This window comes from Bemisia tabaci, chromosome 9, assembly GCF_918797505.1.
Source record: "Bemisia tabaci chromosome 9, PGI_BMITA_v3".
NCBI classification, from domain to species: Eukaryota; Metazoa; Arthropoda; class Insecta; order Hemiptera; family Aleyrodidae; genus Bemisia; species Bemisia tabaci.
Genome location: NC_092801.1, coordinates 28,002,363 through 28,020,208, shown reverse-complemented (window position 1 = coordinate 28,020,208; position 17,846 = coordinate 28,002,363). Strand labels below are relative to the sequence as shown.

At 38.8% G+C, this 17,846-nt stretch overlaps 1 protein-coding gene across 3 annotated transcripts in view; it reads right to left on the bottom strand.

Annotated features, from left to right (window-relative positions):
• Positions 1 to 17,846, bottom strand: part of LOC109040365 (uncharacterized) — a 41,389-nt gene continuing 23,543 nt past the window's right edge. For all 3 annotated transcript variants that reach the window (XM_019056288.2, XM_019056289.2, XM_019056287.2), the window contains exons 2-5: positions 9,634 to 9,714; positions 6,539 to 6,740; positions 4,246 to 4,658; positions 1 to 3,127 (exon numbers count right to left, since the gene is read on the bottom strand). In XM_019056288.2, the coding sequence (XP_018911833.2) occupies positions 2,483 to 3,127; positions 4,246 to 4,658; positions 6,539 to 6,641 (1,161 nt within the window). In that variant the 5' untranslated portion in view covers positions 6,642 to 6,740; positions 9,634 to 9,714 and the 3' untranslated portion in view covers positions 1 to 2,482. The remainder of the gene's footprint in view (positions 3,128 to 4,245; positions 4,659 to 6,538; positions 6,741 to 9,633; positions 9,715 to 17,846) is intronic.

Here is a 17,846-nt window from a genome sequence, read left to right as displayed (position 1 = left end):
TTTCCGAGAGATTTTTAATCATATTTATTTTGAAATGTTTTCTTCATAGAAAAATGAAAAACAAGAGAAACTGACAAAAACAACAAAGAAATACAAACAAGGAGAATACAGATGTATTCACAACAAAACAGAACTTGATACCAAAACACATTGTCATCCTAAGCAGAGCGCAAATTGATCAACTATTTTAGAATAAGGGTAAATTTGGGGGCCTGCTTTGCAAGATTACAGAGCAAGTTCTGAAAGATACTTCAGAGTATTACTGATAAAGGAGATAGTGGTGATACATTTAGTTATATTTTGAGAGGTAAAAAGCTAGAGGGAGATTGGGATCGAAGAATTTGGCAATATTTTTGTGATAAACTTTTTGGTTAAAATTCTATGGGAGCTAGAAATGCCCTAGAAGTGATTATAGGATGATATTGTAGGATAAAAATTTGCGCTCTGTTTCCTTCCTTTCTTTCTTCATTCTCTTCAGCATTTATTACTTAGAACAGTCGGATCACTAGAATTAGTGACTCACTTTGCTCAGGATGACAGAGCAGTCACCGTCATTTTGACGACTCAGCAGTAATGGATACGTGATGCATTGTAAAGAAATAAAAACGAAAAAAAGTTTGTGATGGAATAAAATTAACTTTGTTGTACTATGTGGTTCCAAATTTTCCATGAAATAATAAGATTTGGTATGAAGACTACACAGCGTCACTGACACTTTATCGCTTTAAATGCGATCAAACTGAGACATTTCGCACAGACCTAGCAACTAAATTTGAACTTCCATTACCGATTAAAAAAAAAACGAAACAATGATATAACATAGGCAGGGTTACCTTTGCTTGCATGCGCAGAATATAGAATTCCTGCATACATTCATAAAATAAATAAGGAAAGTAAAGAAATAAATAAATAAACAAACAAATTAATAAAATAGGAAATTAGTAAGACCAAAATCAGTTAAAATACAATTCAATGGTCATGGTCTGGTTGACTGACAGTTTGATCAAAAACTTCTCTTGATACAAATTTGAAATTCCATGGAGTTTTACAAGTTCTTTGAAAAAAATTCTTGATGTGACTAGTTCAAGATCATTTGAACCATAGAGTGCCACTTAAAAGGAACATGCGCTTTAGCAGGGCTGTTGAAAAGAACAGGATTCAAGATATTTTTTCCCGTTTGCTTTTGGAAATCATAGAACCACTTTTGTCTTGGTTGATATTTAATGATAAGCTTAAAAGTAATGCTTTATTATCAGCCAGAATGCCAAATTTCAACAATAGAAATAAATAGGAAAAATGACAAGTGAAAAATTTTGTGAGTGATGACATCTACTTTGCTCTCTAAGAGCAAAAACTCCTCCGATATTGAAAATAGAAATTCAGTGTTTCTATGTTCTTCTATTTAAGCCGACTCATATATATCAGTTATCAAAACTCTGGAATTTTTCAACTTTGACTTCAATCCTTTAAAAGTACATGCCATTAAGAGTGAAAATAAACTGTAAAGCAATTTTAGTGTAATTTTAAATATAATAAAAAGGTACAGGTTACATTGTACAGTTGCGTCTTTTTAAAGTTATACTGGCGAAATACCTGAGGGTAGAAATTAAATTACGATTAATAATATAATTCATGAATAGGTGAGAAGAGTAGTATTTACGAGTGAATTATCGACTGAATAAAAATAAATAAAAGCAGGGCAACCCTGCGTACATTTTAATTACAAACACACAAACTTACATTTTATGTAGTATACATTTTTCATCATAATAAAATAAACTCTCTCTTCAGGCGTCCATTCCAAACTATTTCAAACCTCTTTTACTTCTCCTCAAGAAAATTTGGAATTTTCTTTATGAAAACCAATATCGTCATACAGTTAAACTCAACAAATCTTAGATTTAAATTTTCGTAACAAGATTAAAACTTGAAAACTTAAAGTATGCGAAAAGAGAAAAAAATAAACGTACTTAAACGAATTCCTTAAAAGTAGGAGTAAAAGTAAGGACCAAGAAAACATTAAAATAAATATACGATGATCTTATGCACGATAAAAATTATACAGGCATAGGTATTTGTGATGCTGAGAGTAATTTTCATTCTCAAGTTTGTGTACATAAAAAGTGGGAGACTCAAAAGAGACTTTAAATCAGGAATAACAGCGGCTTGCAAAACATTTTCATCATTCTTCTTGCTTCGATAACTGTGAAATATCATACTCCCGACAACATATTGCACTGAGAGTTAGGAACTGGCCATTGAGATTTCAATCGTTCAAAAGCATGATTTCGGAGTTTTAGAGCTTTGCACTGATAGCGTCTTTTAAAACAAGACAAAATAATTGATGGCGGTACTGAAGCAGAAGGAAATACAAATTAGCTCTCTACAAAATGCTCCAAAACTCCTTCTAGTGTGTTACATGCACTGCACAAATTTGAAGCTTTTAAAGCTAGTCACTATCGACTTCTTCCTGCAAGAAACCTTAACATTTCCTAACCATAACCTCCATTAATGTTGCTCGCAATCTGTCCACAAGTCGCTGCAGTTCATCAGCCTTTGATTTCAACGCACTGTTCGTAGCTTCCAACTCCTCTGCTTGGATTTTCATCTCCACTTCACGCGATTTGCGATTCATTCGAGATCGACGTGATGCTTCATTGTTCTTGTCTCGCAATTCACGATACTTATCATCCGTGTAAACAGATGAGTCCTCGCTGGTTGTCGAGAGCTTACGCTTCTTCTGCGGGGGGTAGAGGATGTTCTCGGAGAGCGAGTTGGTTTTGTTTCGGAACAAAACTGGTCGATACTCGTCCAGTTCGATCTTGATTCGCGGCTCCACTACAGCAACTTTTTCTTTCGGGCGAGAGGGTCTCCTGCGTGCTGGAGGTGCTCTTCGTTTCTTCTCTTCTTTGACTGGCGCATTCGTTTTAATCTCTTTTGATTCTTTCGGCGAGACGTTCGGAACTTCCACTTCTTCTGGCTCCTCTTTGATGGCGACGAGGGGTGCTAAGAGCGGCTCTTCTGCTTTCGGTGTGAATAACGGTTGTATATCAAGTTGTTCTGGTTTGATTTCCGGTGTATTCAAAACATTCGCAGTTTTTCCATCAACATCTGTTGGATATTTGTCCTGAAAAAACAAAACAGAAACTGAGTATGAGCATAATATAAGAAAAACATTGGGAAGACAGGTTAGTAAAAACTGTTCACTCTGTTATTAAAGTTATGACTTTTTCCCCCATTTCCTCTCAACTTCCTGACTATAAAATTCATCTTGTAACTTCCTCAATGGCTCGTAGCAAGCATTTTTCAGAGCTTGGAATTATTCTGATTTAAAGAATGATTTAAGGGAAGTCTCAGCAAATTGAGGAGAAAATAAAAAACTGAATTTCAAAACCAGCCGGCTTTTTCCAATTTTTCACTAACTTGTCTCTCAAACACAGGATAGAGAAGAAAATGGTAGGAGGGAAAAATTCCTATTTTCTACGCTTTTTCTTTCTACTGCTCCCTTCCATATTGGTGCTTTTTTTTTTGTAAGAAACCTTAAACACAACTTTGGCCAAGCTACAGAGTTGTTAATAACCATAGTTTCTAAGGCACCGCTTTAAAATTAACTTACATATTACTATTACTACTACTTTTTTTCTTTTTTTAGATTACTTCTTCTTTTACCTTGATGAAAATTTAACACCTTTCCCTGTTTCACCTAAAATATTTGGGTATAGTTTCCTCTAGATTTTCCAGATGTTTCAGCCCTGCAGACACCCTGCTTGAAGCTGTCAATTAACACATTGACTACCCATGTCGGCCCATCAAGGCCAGCAGAGACTCTTGACAAATTCACCTCCATTGATGCCATATTGAGCGAATAGAGCAAAAAGATTGGCGAGAGCTGACACACTCATAGAACCAATTAAAAATGTAAAAATTACAATGAGGGAACCGTGGTGCACTGTAGGGGATACTTCAGTGACAATCAGTTATGAGGCAAGCTGATAGATATTCCTAGCAGTTGTGTGAAAGATACAAAACTGCAGTTTGTGCAAAACCGGTCCCTTTGTAGACGTTGATCTCATCAGATCGAGGACCCGTACGTCTCGACTATCAACATGTGAAAAAAAGATTGATTGTGAGGTCAGGTTGGTCGCTCTCCTGTTAGATTACCTAGCCAAACTCTTCAACAGATCATACGATAGACTAAAGGGCCAATCCATGATTCAAAAAGAGCTATACAGCATAAGTACTAACCTCTTCAAAAACATACGCCAACAAGTTGAAACTCGAATTCTTATCGGTGAGTGGACCAAGTATATCAGGAGTTGTCATATTAAGCTCTTTCTTCTGCGCAGGAACTTGTGATGTCTGGACGAAACTCGACGGAGAGTCTGAAGATGCAAGCGGCTCGGCTGCTAGCGTGAGATCCAGTTTCAACTGAGCATCTCGCCGCCCTACCAGACTGTTGTTCGCTGGTTTCCTGAAATTGAGCGATGTGACTTTGCCGCCTTGCGGAGGGTAAAGTTTCCCACTGTTGGTCCCTGGGCTTGGCGTAAGGCTTTCCACACCACTCTTGTCATCTTCTTCTAACCATGCGAAAGTCGGAACGTCCATCAATGAATTTATTTCATCCATTTTCATTGCTGGAACATCAGATTCACCTGTCGCTGAAAAAGAAAGAGACAAATTAATCAAAGAGTCATCATTTCAAACAAGCTAGGGTGAGGAAAAAGTAAGTAATGAAGGACAAAAACTATATAATTCTGGGGGTTCAAAATAGGTCTCAACTCTAGAAGAATAAAAACGTCTTGCGGTGTTTTCTAATATTCTGAATCTCATAGACAGTTGCTGCCACGTCTGAATTCTAGAGAGAAAATTCTAAAATTTGGTGGGATTTTAAAAGATTATTTTTTTTTTACTTTTCCCCGCAGCTCACCAAAGGAAAATATTGCATACTCATCAAGGTGGAAGAAACTAATCAATTATTTTTTTACTTATTCAAGGACGTGCATTCTGAAATACCACAGAAGAGAGGATAATGTCAAATAAATGGGTTCATTAAAAGTCAGAGGGTTAAAAGGTTTCCTGAACTCAGTTCAATCATTTAATACTAAGTTTCTAAAATTTCTTCAGTTTCAAATTCCCCAACTTTCCATGAATTTGTTTGCCATATGCTCAACAATTTTCAAATTCTGTGACCCTCTGACCTTTGGGAAAACATTCCATTTCATGATTCTCTTTCAATATACCTTCGGACAAAAATTCCATTTCATGATCAAAAATACGCTAACTTTTGCCAAAGTTTAAATGAAAAATCCACATTAAGATATTCAAATTATGAGATGAGGCTCTCAGGGGTCGACAGAGCTCTCTTGAATGACATTAGCTGAAGTTGCCAAGCAGACGCACTTCTCGCTTAATCGCACATTTTGTCTTTGAGGACAAAATCTAAAGTTTTCCTGATTACTTTTGCAATTTAAGATGGAGGTATTCAAATGTTTTCTGAGATTTGTTGCGTTTAAAAAAAATAAGCGAACATTCACCTCCGGTAAAATTACAGGATATAAAAATTGTAACATTTTTCTCCTTTCTCTACTGCTCCCTCAGCCATTATTTTTTTCCTCCTTACTAGGATTGGCCTCAAGACAAGGTTCACACTAATTAAAATTTTAAAAAAATTATAAATTCACTTGCGACAAAGTTCTTTGACAGCAGGTGTCTTTCGAGCTACAGCTCATCATCGGTGCTACTGCCGCAAAAGAAATTCATCGCAAGTGAGTTAATAATTTTTTTTAAAAGTTTAACTACTTGACTTGTGCTGAGATAGCTACCTCATTTTATATTAGGGCTCACACTGTTACTTCTGAAACAAGATCTTTTACCACCTTATTGGTTTCGTAATCCTATTTTTACAGGGAAAGCACGGCCAGAAAGTTCAAGAATTTCAATTCGAGTTCAACATTTTGAGCTCTAATGAGCATTTATATTCCAATGCATCTACCTGAGCTGAACACTCTTTCCCTCAGTCTAGTACTGATATTCGTTACAGCTCAATATTTTTGACTCTAGTTGAAAGTTTTGAATTTTCTGGCCTTACTTTCCCTGCAAAATAGTTTGGACCCAGCACTATTTCACCACGGAACAAAGACATACATAGGCATCCAAAAACGGAAACAGTCGAAAGAAAACAAAGAAACAGCAGATACAAGGCTAAATACATAAAAATATACAGGACGTTTTGGTGTCTCACGACACCATTATCAACCACTAAAACAGTAAAGTACAAACATAAAAAATTGAAAAATAAAAAATAAATTAAAATCAAATGAAACATTTTCAATTTCTTTATAATTTTGTACTTTACTGTTTCTAGCAGTTGATAATGGTGTCCTGAGACACCATATAATATTACGTCCCTTATAATTTTATGTATTTTAAGCTTGTTTCCGCTGTTTTTTGTTTTCTTTCCACTACTTCACCACCTTGTTACATTCAATTCTGGCCACATTTTTGATATTTTTTTTTTGTTTTGTAATCTTAATCTTACCTGAGCTTGATTGATTGATTCCACGTTCATCCACTACTGTCGTCGTGAAGCTGGTCAGGTCCACGAAGTCCTCCGTCCACCAAGTTGAGGGGGTGTCCATCATTACTGGAGGAATACTTGTGGCTGCTAAGGAAGCACTGTTCTCGCCAAGAAATCCGCCCCACTTTGGCTTCCCTTGCTCCTGACCACATCTTCCACGCGACTATAAAAACAAAAAAACCTACATTAGACAACTGCATAAGAAATAAGAGAGTAGTTGGACATGGAAAAAGGCTTTTCATTCAATTCCTTCTGCCAATGGTAATTGGTCTCAGCAGAGTCTGATTTCTAGAGTTACCACTCTAGGATATTTCAAAAAAATAAACGACAAAGATCGAACAGACTTTATACAGGGTTGCCACACAATTTAGGGCATGAAATTTCATGACATTTCCTCAATTTTCGAAACACATTTTGGAGAAATTCCCTAACAATTGAAGGTATTACAGTATGTTGGAGTTTTTTAGCCAACGTGCGTTAAAAATTCAGCATAAAGCTGAAAAATTCCAACATACTGTCGTACAAGTGTGTCCACCGCAATCAGTTTGTGAATTGACGGTATGCCAGATGGTTAAAAAGACACAATTTTAAACAGTTGTGAGGCAAAATTTGTTGTTCAAGACTTCAAACCTCTTCTAGAAAGCAAATGTAGGTGACTAAGCGATTTTTCCCTATCACTTTCATTTTTCCTTCTGACATTTTCCGGTATACCTGACTGTGGCAATCCTGCATAATACAGTAACACTCTCGTCAAATAAATGTCCAAACCAAAGCATCATGGCCACTCATTTTTAAGGGCATCATGAGTTATTTTTCATTCATATTCAATTTTTGAGCAGTCTAGTTCACTATATCGATGACCGAAGTGTGAAGCCACGTATCTCCATTTTTTAAGTTAATTTTTTCAAGGAGGAACAAGCGAACTTCATAGATTGAGAAACAAAGAGGAAAAATCAATGAACTTCTCGAGAAATTTCTTGGACTAGTTTTTCAAGAATAAGGAAAGTTTCACAGGAAGTCTGCAACGTCAGAAACGAAGGCACATAGTTCTGCCCTTTTGCCATCGCTATTAATCTTCATTATGCATACATTTTACATATTCCTTGACTGAACTCACTACAGCACTGATATAGTTAAAAAGACAAAATTTTACATGCGAAAATAAAACAAAAATTGTACAAAACTATATTAAGCATAGGTGCAGCTAGTTAAATTTGATTTAGGGGTGTGACTGTCCCAACTTGGTCAAATGTCTACAGATAGTCGAGATTCGGGGACAACCTGAACAATTTAAATAAAATTGACCTACTGAAGAGACTTAAAGACTTTCAATCCAGCATTCGACTATTAGATTTTCCGATAGAACCAAATTCTTTCCGCCACAGATTTTCTAGAAGAGGAAGTTACGGTCTTTTGGAAATCTGAGGAAAGGGGAGTCAAACTCCCTTATAGCTACACCTGTGAATTTGGGGCTTCTAATGTATGTGCTGTACAACCCAAAGGTGAAACTAGAGAGATCAGTTAACATTTGCACAATTCAAGTCACGTTTTTTACTGCTGTAGGAAAATCAGCAGTTTTATATTTCAGCAATTCCGCATGATTTTCCTCGGGCCGACTAACAACTATGATGAAAAATAATAAGAAAGACTTTTTCCTGCTGAAAAGAATGATCGACAATAGGAATTTTGGTACACGATGATCAAGATCTGCATTTTTCTCGTTTCACCCTTGATATATAGCTCATTCAATAGAAAAACAGAAAATAATACAACAAACTTTAAACCCGATGCTGCCAGTTTTTTGCAGAGTTTTCTTTTTTGAATCGTGATTCCTAGAAAAAAGGAAATAAATTCCTGTGGAGTGACAGGATCAGTGAAGCCTGCCGCAAATAAAATGCAATTTTTCAATTTGGCAGAGGAGGGAAGCAGTTAGAAGAGTCCTCATGAAATGCACCTCATAATGCTGTTGTTATCGCCTGGAATGGGAAGTAGTACTCCTGTGACTATGGAGTACTACTATGGGAGTCAACAGCATGGAATGAATCCAAGCAAAAACCTTCCATTCAAACCATACCTATTTTGGACTTCGTGATTTTTGGAGGGATTTAATTGGACCGAGTTTAACAGAAAGGAACCAAGCCACATCAGCGATTGCCAAACTTAACCGGGCAATTAAATTTTTTACGAGAGAACGTTTGTGCGGATTCCTTTGAAATTCTTAAGGAATTTTCTTGAAACTGTGGAGATTTTTTACTGAAATTTGCACGGAAATCCGCGCAATCGTTTTCATGTTAAAAATTGAATTGCCCAATTGAATTTGGCAATAGCTGATGTGGCTAGGTTCCTTTCTGTTTAACGCGGTCCAATTAGTGCTATGAGGGAAAAATCACAACAGCGAATAAATTCCGATTATCCGACCAAAACTTGTGGTTCCAAACCTTCATTACAGTGGTAACGATGGAGGAGGGGAGGAGGGGAGGAGGGAGGTCTTGAATCCACATACTATAGCAATCCATACCAATGCTAGAATAACTGTCGCTCTTAAAACTGATAGAGACTACATAAAACAGCTGTCGCTGAGATGCATGTTCAAACAAGACTTTGGGAGGGAAGTTACGTGCAGGAATTGAACTTTGGTGCATAAATGAACTAAAAGCTCCGTAGATGAAAGTAGAGTCAGAGTTTCGGATTCTGCACGTTACCAACAAGACCATATGGGGCTTCCAGCGTTTCTTGAGAGAATTTCCGCTCCAAAAACAGCAGCACCGTTCGGTTATGCAGGCGCGAAAGGGTGGATACTTACGGCATCCATGCGGTTTTTTGTGAGCTTTAGAGTCTTTGAAATTACCCGGCGAAACCTCAGCTCAAAAGGTCGCTCCAGAGGAAGTTTTTATCTCCACGGAAGACTTCTTCAGATACTTTCCCCGAACAGACTCTAGGGTCAGTCTTTGTTGGATAATAAAGAACCACTGAAGTAGATCTGCGACAAGATTGATTCAGGCTTTCGTTAGTAAGTTAGTTATTTGGTCTGGACCCAGACCGGATCCCTAACTCACCTTCTGATTTAAAACCTCTTCAAAGGTAATGATGCCTGCTTTCAAAGCTTCGGAAGAAGTGATGTTGTTGATCACTTTAACCTGAAATCAAAAGAAAAGAGTAAGTGTAAGTAGAGGATAGGAATAATTCGTTCAAGACAGTAGAAATAAAAACATTATTACGGAAAATAGAGCGAAAGGAAAGATTCTTAGGTATTTTGTTAAAATCCGATAACAGCCAATTTATTTCTTATAGGTATGCTGATGTTTCGAAATATTACTCGTACTAACTAATGTGAAATCTTCTCAATACAATTTCCTGACCAAAAAATTGAAAGCGCAGCAGCATGTTTATCAATGAACACTTATCCAATCAGTGGAAAAATAATTAAATTTTTCAAAATTTCACTGATGTATTCATTCTCGACTCTGACTGCTCGACCAACAGAATTTACCAAAATTCTGAATCGCAGATTAAAAAGATGTTTCTTTTTTGATCGTGAAAATTCGCCTGATATCCCATGTAATATTGCAGGTTTTTAAATAAAAATTGACCCAATCGGAAGAAAAATAATTAAGTTTTTCAAAATTCCATTCATACAAGCATTATCGACTCTGATTGCCCTATCAACAGAATTCACCAAAATTCTGAATCACAGATTAAAAAAATAGTTCTTTTTTGATCGGGAAAATTCGTCTGATATCAGTGATATCCCATACCATACATACCAAACGTCAAAAACTTGACGTTAGTAATTTTATTTTCAAGGTATTTTTTTGCTAATCTAGAAGTTTCGACCGTCAAAACACGATTATGTGACCGAGTGCAACGGTGACCCGTTGCGTAAATGGCGAGACGACATTCCACCGCATCAAACAATCGAGAGGTCTGAATCGTTACGTAATGCGAAAGAGAGGGTCCGGGTCTGCGTTACGGGTGCGTTACGCGGAGGGTAGGAGGGGGGAGGACCGGAAAAAAGCGTTACGTAACAACACTCCGTCGTTCCCCGGACGAAAGAACGTAACTGCATTCCGACATTGCGAAGTTCCAGTTCGCAAATTTTATTTTTAGGAAACGACTTTTGGGAGTTTCTCGTTGGAAATTTCAATGATTTTTTTTTTTCGAGTACTCGTGACGTAGTGTCGTTTCGTAGACAAAGGAACGTGATACTCAATCGAAAGATTTCAGAATTTTTTTTAAAATGAAATATTTTACAAAGAAAAGAAATTGTGTGATTTTCGTTGAAATGTTGCTGAAAAACCAGTGACATTTTCATTTCAGGACATCGAAAAATTCAATTTTGGAATGGAAATTTTGGAAACACAGAAATTTAATGAAATATTTTACGAAGAAAAGAAATTGTGTGATTTTTTGTTGAAATGTTGCTGAAAAACCAGAGTCATTTTCATTTCAGGACGTCGAAAAATTCCATTTTTGAATGGAAATTTTGGAAACACAGAAATTTAGTTACTTCCTTGGATCACGGAAACAACGGTGCGAATCGAACATTTGTTGAAAAGAGATGGAACAGTTATAACTAAGTGAAAAAAAAGAACATTAAGATTTTAACAACTTCGGAATGGAGTCAAGTTCCTTGAACTGACAATAAGAAACGACTTTATCCTTCGGAAAACATTGAAATGTAGTTCCGTTCTCATGTCATGGAAACGACGCACATCAAGAATCGAGCATTTTCGGAAAATAGTTCGAACAGTGATGTTTACGTTAAAAAAATCAATTTTTTAGGTAAATTTCACGACCTTCGAATAGAGTTAAGTTCCTTCGTATTGCACTGTTCAAAGGAAATTTTTTGTACAGTGCTTTGGCCGACAATTTTTTTTCAATCTATGTCATTGCACTGATAAAAGCAAAAACTTTCAAATACTTGTATTAAAAAAAAAACTGATAAAAGCAAAAACTTTCAAATACTTGTATTAAAAAAAAAAAAAAAAAAAAAAAAAAAAAAAAAAGAGAGAAAAAAAAGGTAAGTTTTGCAGACTTGGAATGAAGATAATTTCCTTCGTCTGGGAAAAACAACTTATTCACAGACTTGGAATGGAGTTAAGTTCCTTCGTCTGGGAAAAACACCTTAATCCCCTAATCCCCCTCCCACTACCAGTCGCGGCGAACGAACGACCTTGAAAGGCCCTCGGGGCGGTCGAAATATCATTGCAAATCTACAAGAATAAGAGCCTTGACCCAGATTCCGAGTTTAAAAAAATGGCGGGCAAGACTGACGGTGCGAAAGCATGTGGCCGATGTTGCGAGAAGCGCCGGCGTTCGGCATTCCGGTAGCAGTCGGCGACATCTCCGGGCCGCACATCGTCGCTCCTCTGACATAAGGGCGCATCTCAATTTGAGCGTGAGCCCTGTTCTCCATATAACTCAATACTTTCCAAGGCTCACGTGGGAATCGAGATACGCCCTTACGTCAGAGGAACGACGACATGACTCAAGACTCACCGGGGGAATTTGCGCACTTCACGCACAGTGACGGCGCGAGCTTTCCCTGCGAGCTCCCCGCGAGGCAAAACCGCGTATCACCACCCGGAGTCCCGTAGGACTTAGGTGGTTCTTGGGGGGCGGGGCGGCTTCGCGGTGGGGTACGGTGCGATTCGGCAGCAGGCGCGAACTCTCGCCGGCAACGTTGTCGAACTGGGCAAATTTTCGCGTTCGATTCGGCGCGGATTGTCGGATTTAATGTGAGATCTGACAACGTTGCTCGGTCGTCTCGCGGCCGACCGCCAGACGGCGCTGATTCACCCAGAGCCACCTGATGCACGGCGCGCGGTTCACGTTTTCTCGTCGATCGTGTGATTTGAGATCACAAGATGTGTTAACCGAAAAAAAAATCTCGCACAGTTTTGAAAAAAAAAAAAAAAAAACCAGCATTTTGCCGCCCCCCCCCCCCTCCAAAAATAAACAAAAAACAAAAAAAACCACACAAGGGCTAAAAAATCAGAATTTTCTATGGAGATGTAAAGATACCGATGGCTAAAGTGCAAAACAACGTATCTCCATTTGCGACGTTGCAGACTTCCGGTCACACTTAATTCTCACTTTGGAAAACTAGTCAACGTAGTTTCCACAAGACTTCCTTGATTTTTTTTTTTTCTATTGGCTGAATATTCTGCAGAAATATGAAACCTTACAGAGGACTTGTTTCTCTTCGAAAAAAATAAAAAAAAGGAACAAATTTTGAAACACCGATATGGAGATACACGGTTAAGCACTTTAGCCATCGATATGGAGTTCTCTCTAGGAAACATGTCAAAAAAAGGTGCTGAAATCCTTGAAAGAATTATCAGCATACACCTCTTTCAGCGTCAAAAAATCAGCACTCTTAGTGAAATTTCAGCACATCTACGGATCCTGGCACAACAAAAAATTCTCGACACCGTAAACGCATGGCCCACAGTGGAGTGAGTCAATCAGAGAGGTCGGACAAGAAATTTTTAACTAATACTGCAAATTTTGAAGCTTAAGTAATCTGTACATTTAAAATTTAAGAGGCATCTCTGTGAGAAATTTTACGAGGAAACCAATGGAACCACTTTTAAAACCTCAAAGTTTTGTATGAATGGAGTTATAAGCTTTTAAAGTTTCCAAATTTTGTCCGACCTCCACCAATAACTCGACCCATTGTGCGGCCTGAGGTGACGAGGCCCGGCCCGCATCCGATTCATATCCTATTCGACAGGTTCAGACTTGTCCGTCGCGTCGCACAGTGGATCCAGCCAATTAGAGAGGTTGGACATGAACTTTTCGGCAAAAACTGCGAATTTTGATGTTTATTTCGTCACATTTTAAATTTCAAGGGGTGCTCCTGAGAGAAAATTTCACGAGGAAACCAATGGAGCAATTTTTAAAATCTCAAAATTTCGATTTAACGAAGTTATAAGCGTTTGAACTTTCCAAATTTTGTCCGACCTCTCCTATGGACTCGATCTAATGTGCGTCGGAGCAGAGCTACGACATCCATCGAAAAACCGCGAATCTACATCCGATCTTCATTGGAGATGCGCTGTTCTTACTCGGCCAGATCAGTGACGTCATCCGACGTCGGACGGAACGAGGCAGTCGCCGTGACGTAAGCAACCCGCCAATCGAGATTCCGCCTCGGCCCGATAAGCGGTCTACGAGACGCAAGGTTAGCAAGCACGACATAGAAGTGGGCTATCGACGCCCCCTCCTGACGTTACGTGGGCGTTTCCGTTAGATTTTGGACACAAATTTCACGATCGCATCTTGAATCGTCAACGCTGAATACTAGTAGAGAAGCAACGAACAGAAGGTGGTGCGAGATAGCTTTCACGGCCGCGTGACGTCACTAGGTAGAGCTTTGACTTTTCCGGAAACTATGAATCTACTGAAAAATATCATATCCTAAAAGTTGCTTGAAAATGTAATTTAATACAAGCCTGGGAGGCAAATTTTCTTGGATTTCAAAATTTCCTCGTCTTACCCAGGATTTTAAAACGAAAATTTCCCTGATTCTTCAGTTTTTTTTTTGGTTTACTTGAAATTGCCTCATTTTCCGATTCCTTGATTTTTCCTGACTTCTCGGACTCATAAATGTTCGAATTTCTCGACGGTTAAACATAACTTCCTAGGAAATTACTTTTTTCTATTAACTACACTTGTTCTTGCTAAACTCGACTTACAAAGTTGCCTGAATTTTCCTCTAAATTTTCTTAGGTATCTCCTGACTTTCTCTAGTTTGTGCAGGTTGCCATAGATTTCCTGCCCTTTCAGATTTCCCAGACCGCCAAGAAACCCGTTTTCCTTATGAAAAATCACGAGGAGAGAGGTTCAAAAAGTAATAAAAAGTTGTTTAACTCCTCGCAAAAAAATTTTAAGCGCAGTACCTATTTATCGACAGAAAAATGAAATGTTTTGGCGGGAAGAATGAATGCCAAAGTTCTGCAGTAAAATGTCCTAACTCCTTCAGTGTATCCCGGACTTTTCAAGAACTTGTCACCTTCCTGTGAACGTAGAAAAAAGCGACTGAGCACAACATCTCAGCTGACTTTGGTGAGTGTCTAGTGACGTCAACAAGTTGCTGCGGACACGACGCGACGCGACGGAGCGCCAGCTTTTATTAATTGGTCTTGCTGCGAGTTCACGCGACCTTATCATTGGAGGATGTAATTCGATAAACCAGCACGCGAATGACGGGAACTATGGATATTTTTCGAGGAAAAAAGGATATGATTTGCGGATTGAAGCGATGTCGAAGGCTCGAGTGATGACGTAACAATCGAACGGGATGACAGAATATCGAGCGGGCTGGATGTTGTTCCACTTTTCTTTATCTCACTCAACCTACAAGTATGATGAAGTGGCTCATAATTCTCCATTTTAGATGCTTCAGGGCTCTTTTCATCCCATTAGGTCCAGTAAGCTCATAAGATCGTGTTTAGATGGCCGGTTCTGATCAAGAAGCGAAAATTTTACGAGTCTGTGCAGAGGCTGTTTCAATGACCAGGTCTGGATGCAACTATTCGTGTTCTAGGGATGTCTGTGTTGCATATACAAAAAATTGCAGGCGCTCTGATTGTCTTAAACACAACATAATGGCATGCGTCTGCGAATTCGGAAGCGTTTCCTTCGTTGCATTTACAATCGTGTTTACCACGAAATCCTCGCAATTCAGACGACTTATGAAACAGCATGGCAGCATTGAATTAGAAAGAACTCACTCTTTTTTAAGAGCCAATGGGAGAAGGAAAGAATAAGACAATATAGCCAAGCCAGGCTTGAGTTGATCTTTAAAAATTCTAAAAAGATTCAACGAAAAAAAAAACCCAATTCGACGCCACGACATGACTTATCATGCGGCGCATTAGCCTCAAAATTCCCATTCGTAACTTATCAGACTTGTAATGTTTTCAGAGCTTTTAGAGCGATGACATTAACTTTTCAATACGTAGTTAGCAACACTGCACTGGCGAGAGTTAATACATCTATTACCTGCCGTGGGCCACCGTCTCATTATCAGCCTTTCAAATGCTTATTGTCGGTATTTAAAATAAATTTGAGGCAAGCAAGATTAGACTCGCCTGATGGCAGCGTTGTCAAATTGCCAGAAAAAGCATTTAGTACGTGGGAAAGATCTCGGTTTCCCGATCATTCGAATTAACTTTTTCTTCGACACCGGCAACCACGCCAAGATTTTGATGAGCCGCGCAAAGGTCGTAAGATCAACAGAGATCATGGCGTCGGGCGGTGTTGCTAAAGTTCACGTGAAAATTCTGCTGACTCGAACAGATTTTCACGAAATACTAACAAGTGTAGCAAGGAGGGAGTTGTGTTACTGCTTGAAAATTTAGTTCGCTCTTGGGACATGCTTCTGGTTTTACTGAAGGAATTAAATCCTAGCATATTGAGTAGAACCAAGATCATCTAATTTAGTCGAGGAATCTTATGCGAGGGTATGTCGCCTACGGTTTTAGACAAGAATTTAGTGTACTAAGTTGAACTAACCCAACTTGTCATTTGTGTAAATCAAAAGATTGGTTTAAGATCACTTCTCACGTAACAATAGGGGGATCCAGGGAGGTGTAAATACATACGCCTCTTCTCGTTCGCTCGGAAAGAAGGGGCAAGAAGAAGAGAAGGAAAAGGGAAGGAAGGTAAAAAGAAGAGAGGAATAGGGAGAGGAAAAGAGAAAGAGGCTTAGATTTGGTAAATTATTCATGAAAAATTAGCTCGAACTGCATATGAGATGCTTAAAAGTGGCAACAATCCCCCCCCCCCTTCCCCACCCCCCAATTCTACGAGTCCGGATCCACATGTACAAGAAACGGACTATTTTCGAGTCCCTGTGCATGGGCAGAGCTGAGACACCTTGGATCCTAGTGTCACAAACAGTCAGGAAGATCATACAGTTTGTAATGTTTCAGGGAGCTTCGACCAACTCATTCTTCGGTTCTTATTTCCATTCCCTTGGCCATTCCGCTCTTCCCAGTTTTCTCCGTTAAAAAATAAAAATGCGACGGAAATTTTTAAACGTCGCAAGGCGCTTGTGATACTTTGGCCGGGAGGTGACGTTAGGTTCATCCTAATTTTATTCCGAGGAAACGAGAGAGCTACAACAAGCGGCAACCCTGCCGCTCGTTGAATTTTGTTTGGATTGCGACCGGAGTCGTTGGACCGTCAAACAAGGTGAAAGATTATTTGTCCCAACACGATTAAAATAATGCGATGATGGCAGGACTTTCGAATCCTAATTATGACGACGTAAGCTCGATTTTCCGCTGCTCCTAAAGTAACGATGTTCCAAAGTCCAGCCGATTATCGCGCCGCTATACCTTTAAACTTGAACTTCCGTTCTCGGAAAAAAATCTCGACACAATTTCTGCCGTCGCCATTCCGATATGGGTCAGCTATACTGAAGTGCTGAGAAAAACGCCGTATGATCCTCCTTTAGACGTTGCCAAAGTTCCTTAGAAAAAAGTACAAACTTACGGAGAAAGTTGTAAAAACTTTCCTTCCAATTTTTCAGACAATTGTGTGCGCATTTTGATCTAAAATACCTGAAAATTTAATGGAAGAATATGCATATCTTTCTCCAAAAATACACGTTTTGTGCGAGGAAATCTGGCAACTTTCGAGTATCCATACGGCGTTTTCCCTTAGCAAGGTAGTATGAGTGTCACAGAATCGTGTTTGGATGGTGGTAAACTGACAAGGAGTGAGATTGGCTTAAAAGCCAAGCTTCTCATAATTTCTTCCAGATATCACGGTCTGGTTAAGTCGGGAATTTTCTGCACCCCTAGACATCGCTCTGTTTTGCTTAAAACATTTTGTCCATCTGGAGTGTATACATTTTCCATCGACATTTTCAAGTTTTCCGACCCTGTCAACGCCTTCATACTAACACAGATCAGGAAGAAGAAAAAAACTATTAGGAAAAGAAAAAAAAAATTCCTATGACGTCAATCGTAGATATGAACTTTTGGACTTGCCAATTATTTTCTTATCGTTATGTGCACTGCTGATCTGTACGTACTTTTTTATCTGTATCCGTCAACAGGAATGTGACTCACGCCGACTGAAAGCGCGACTAGACTGGGTCTCCCAGGAACGGGGAGAAGTCTAACAAGGAAACGGCGATAAAAGAATAGACTGCCTGTAATTATCATCCATTTTCAGAACTTCGACTGTCTATCGTAGAGGCATCGATTAGTTCACTGCGGAGTCCTCCAAACTTTCAGGATGAATTAATAAT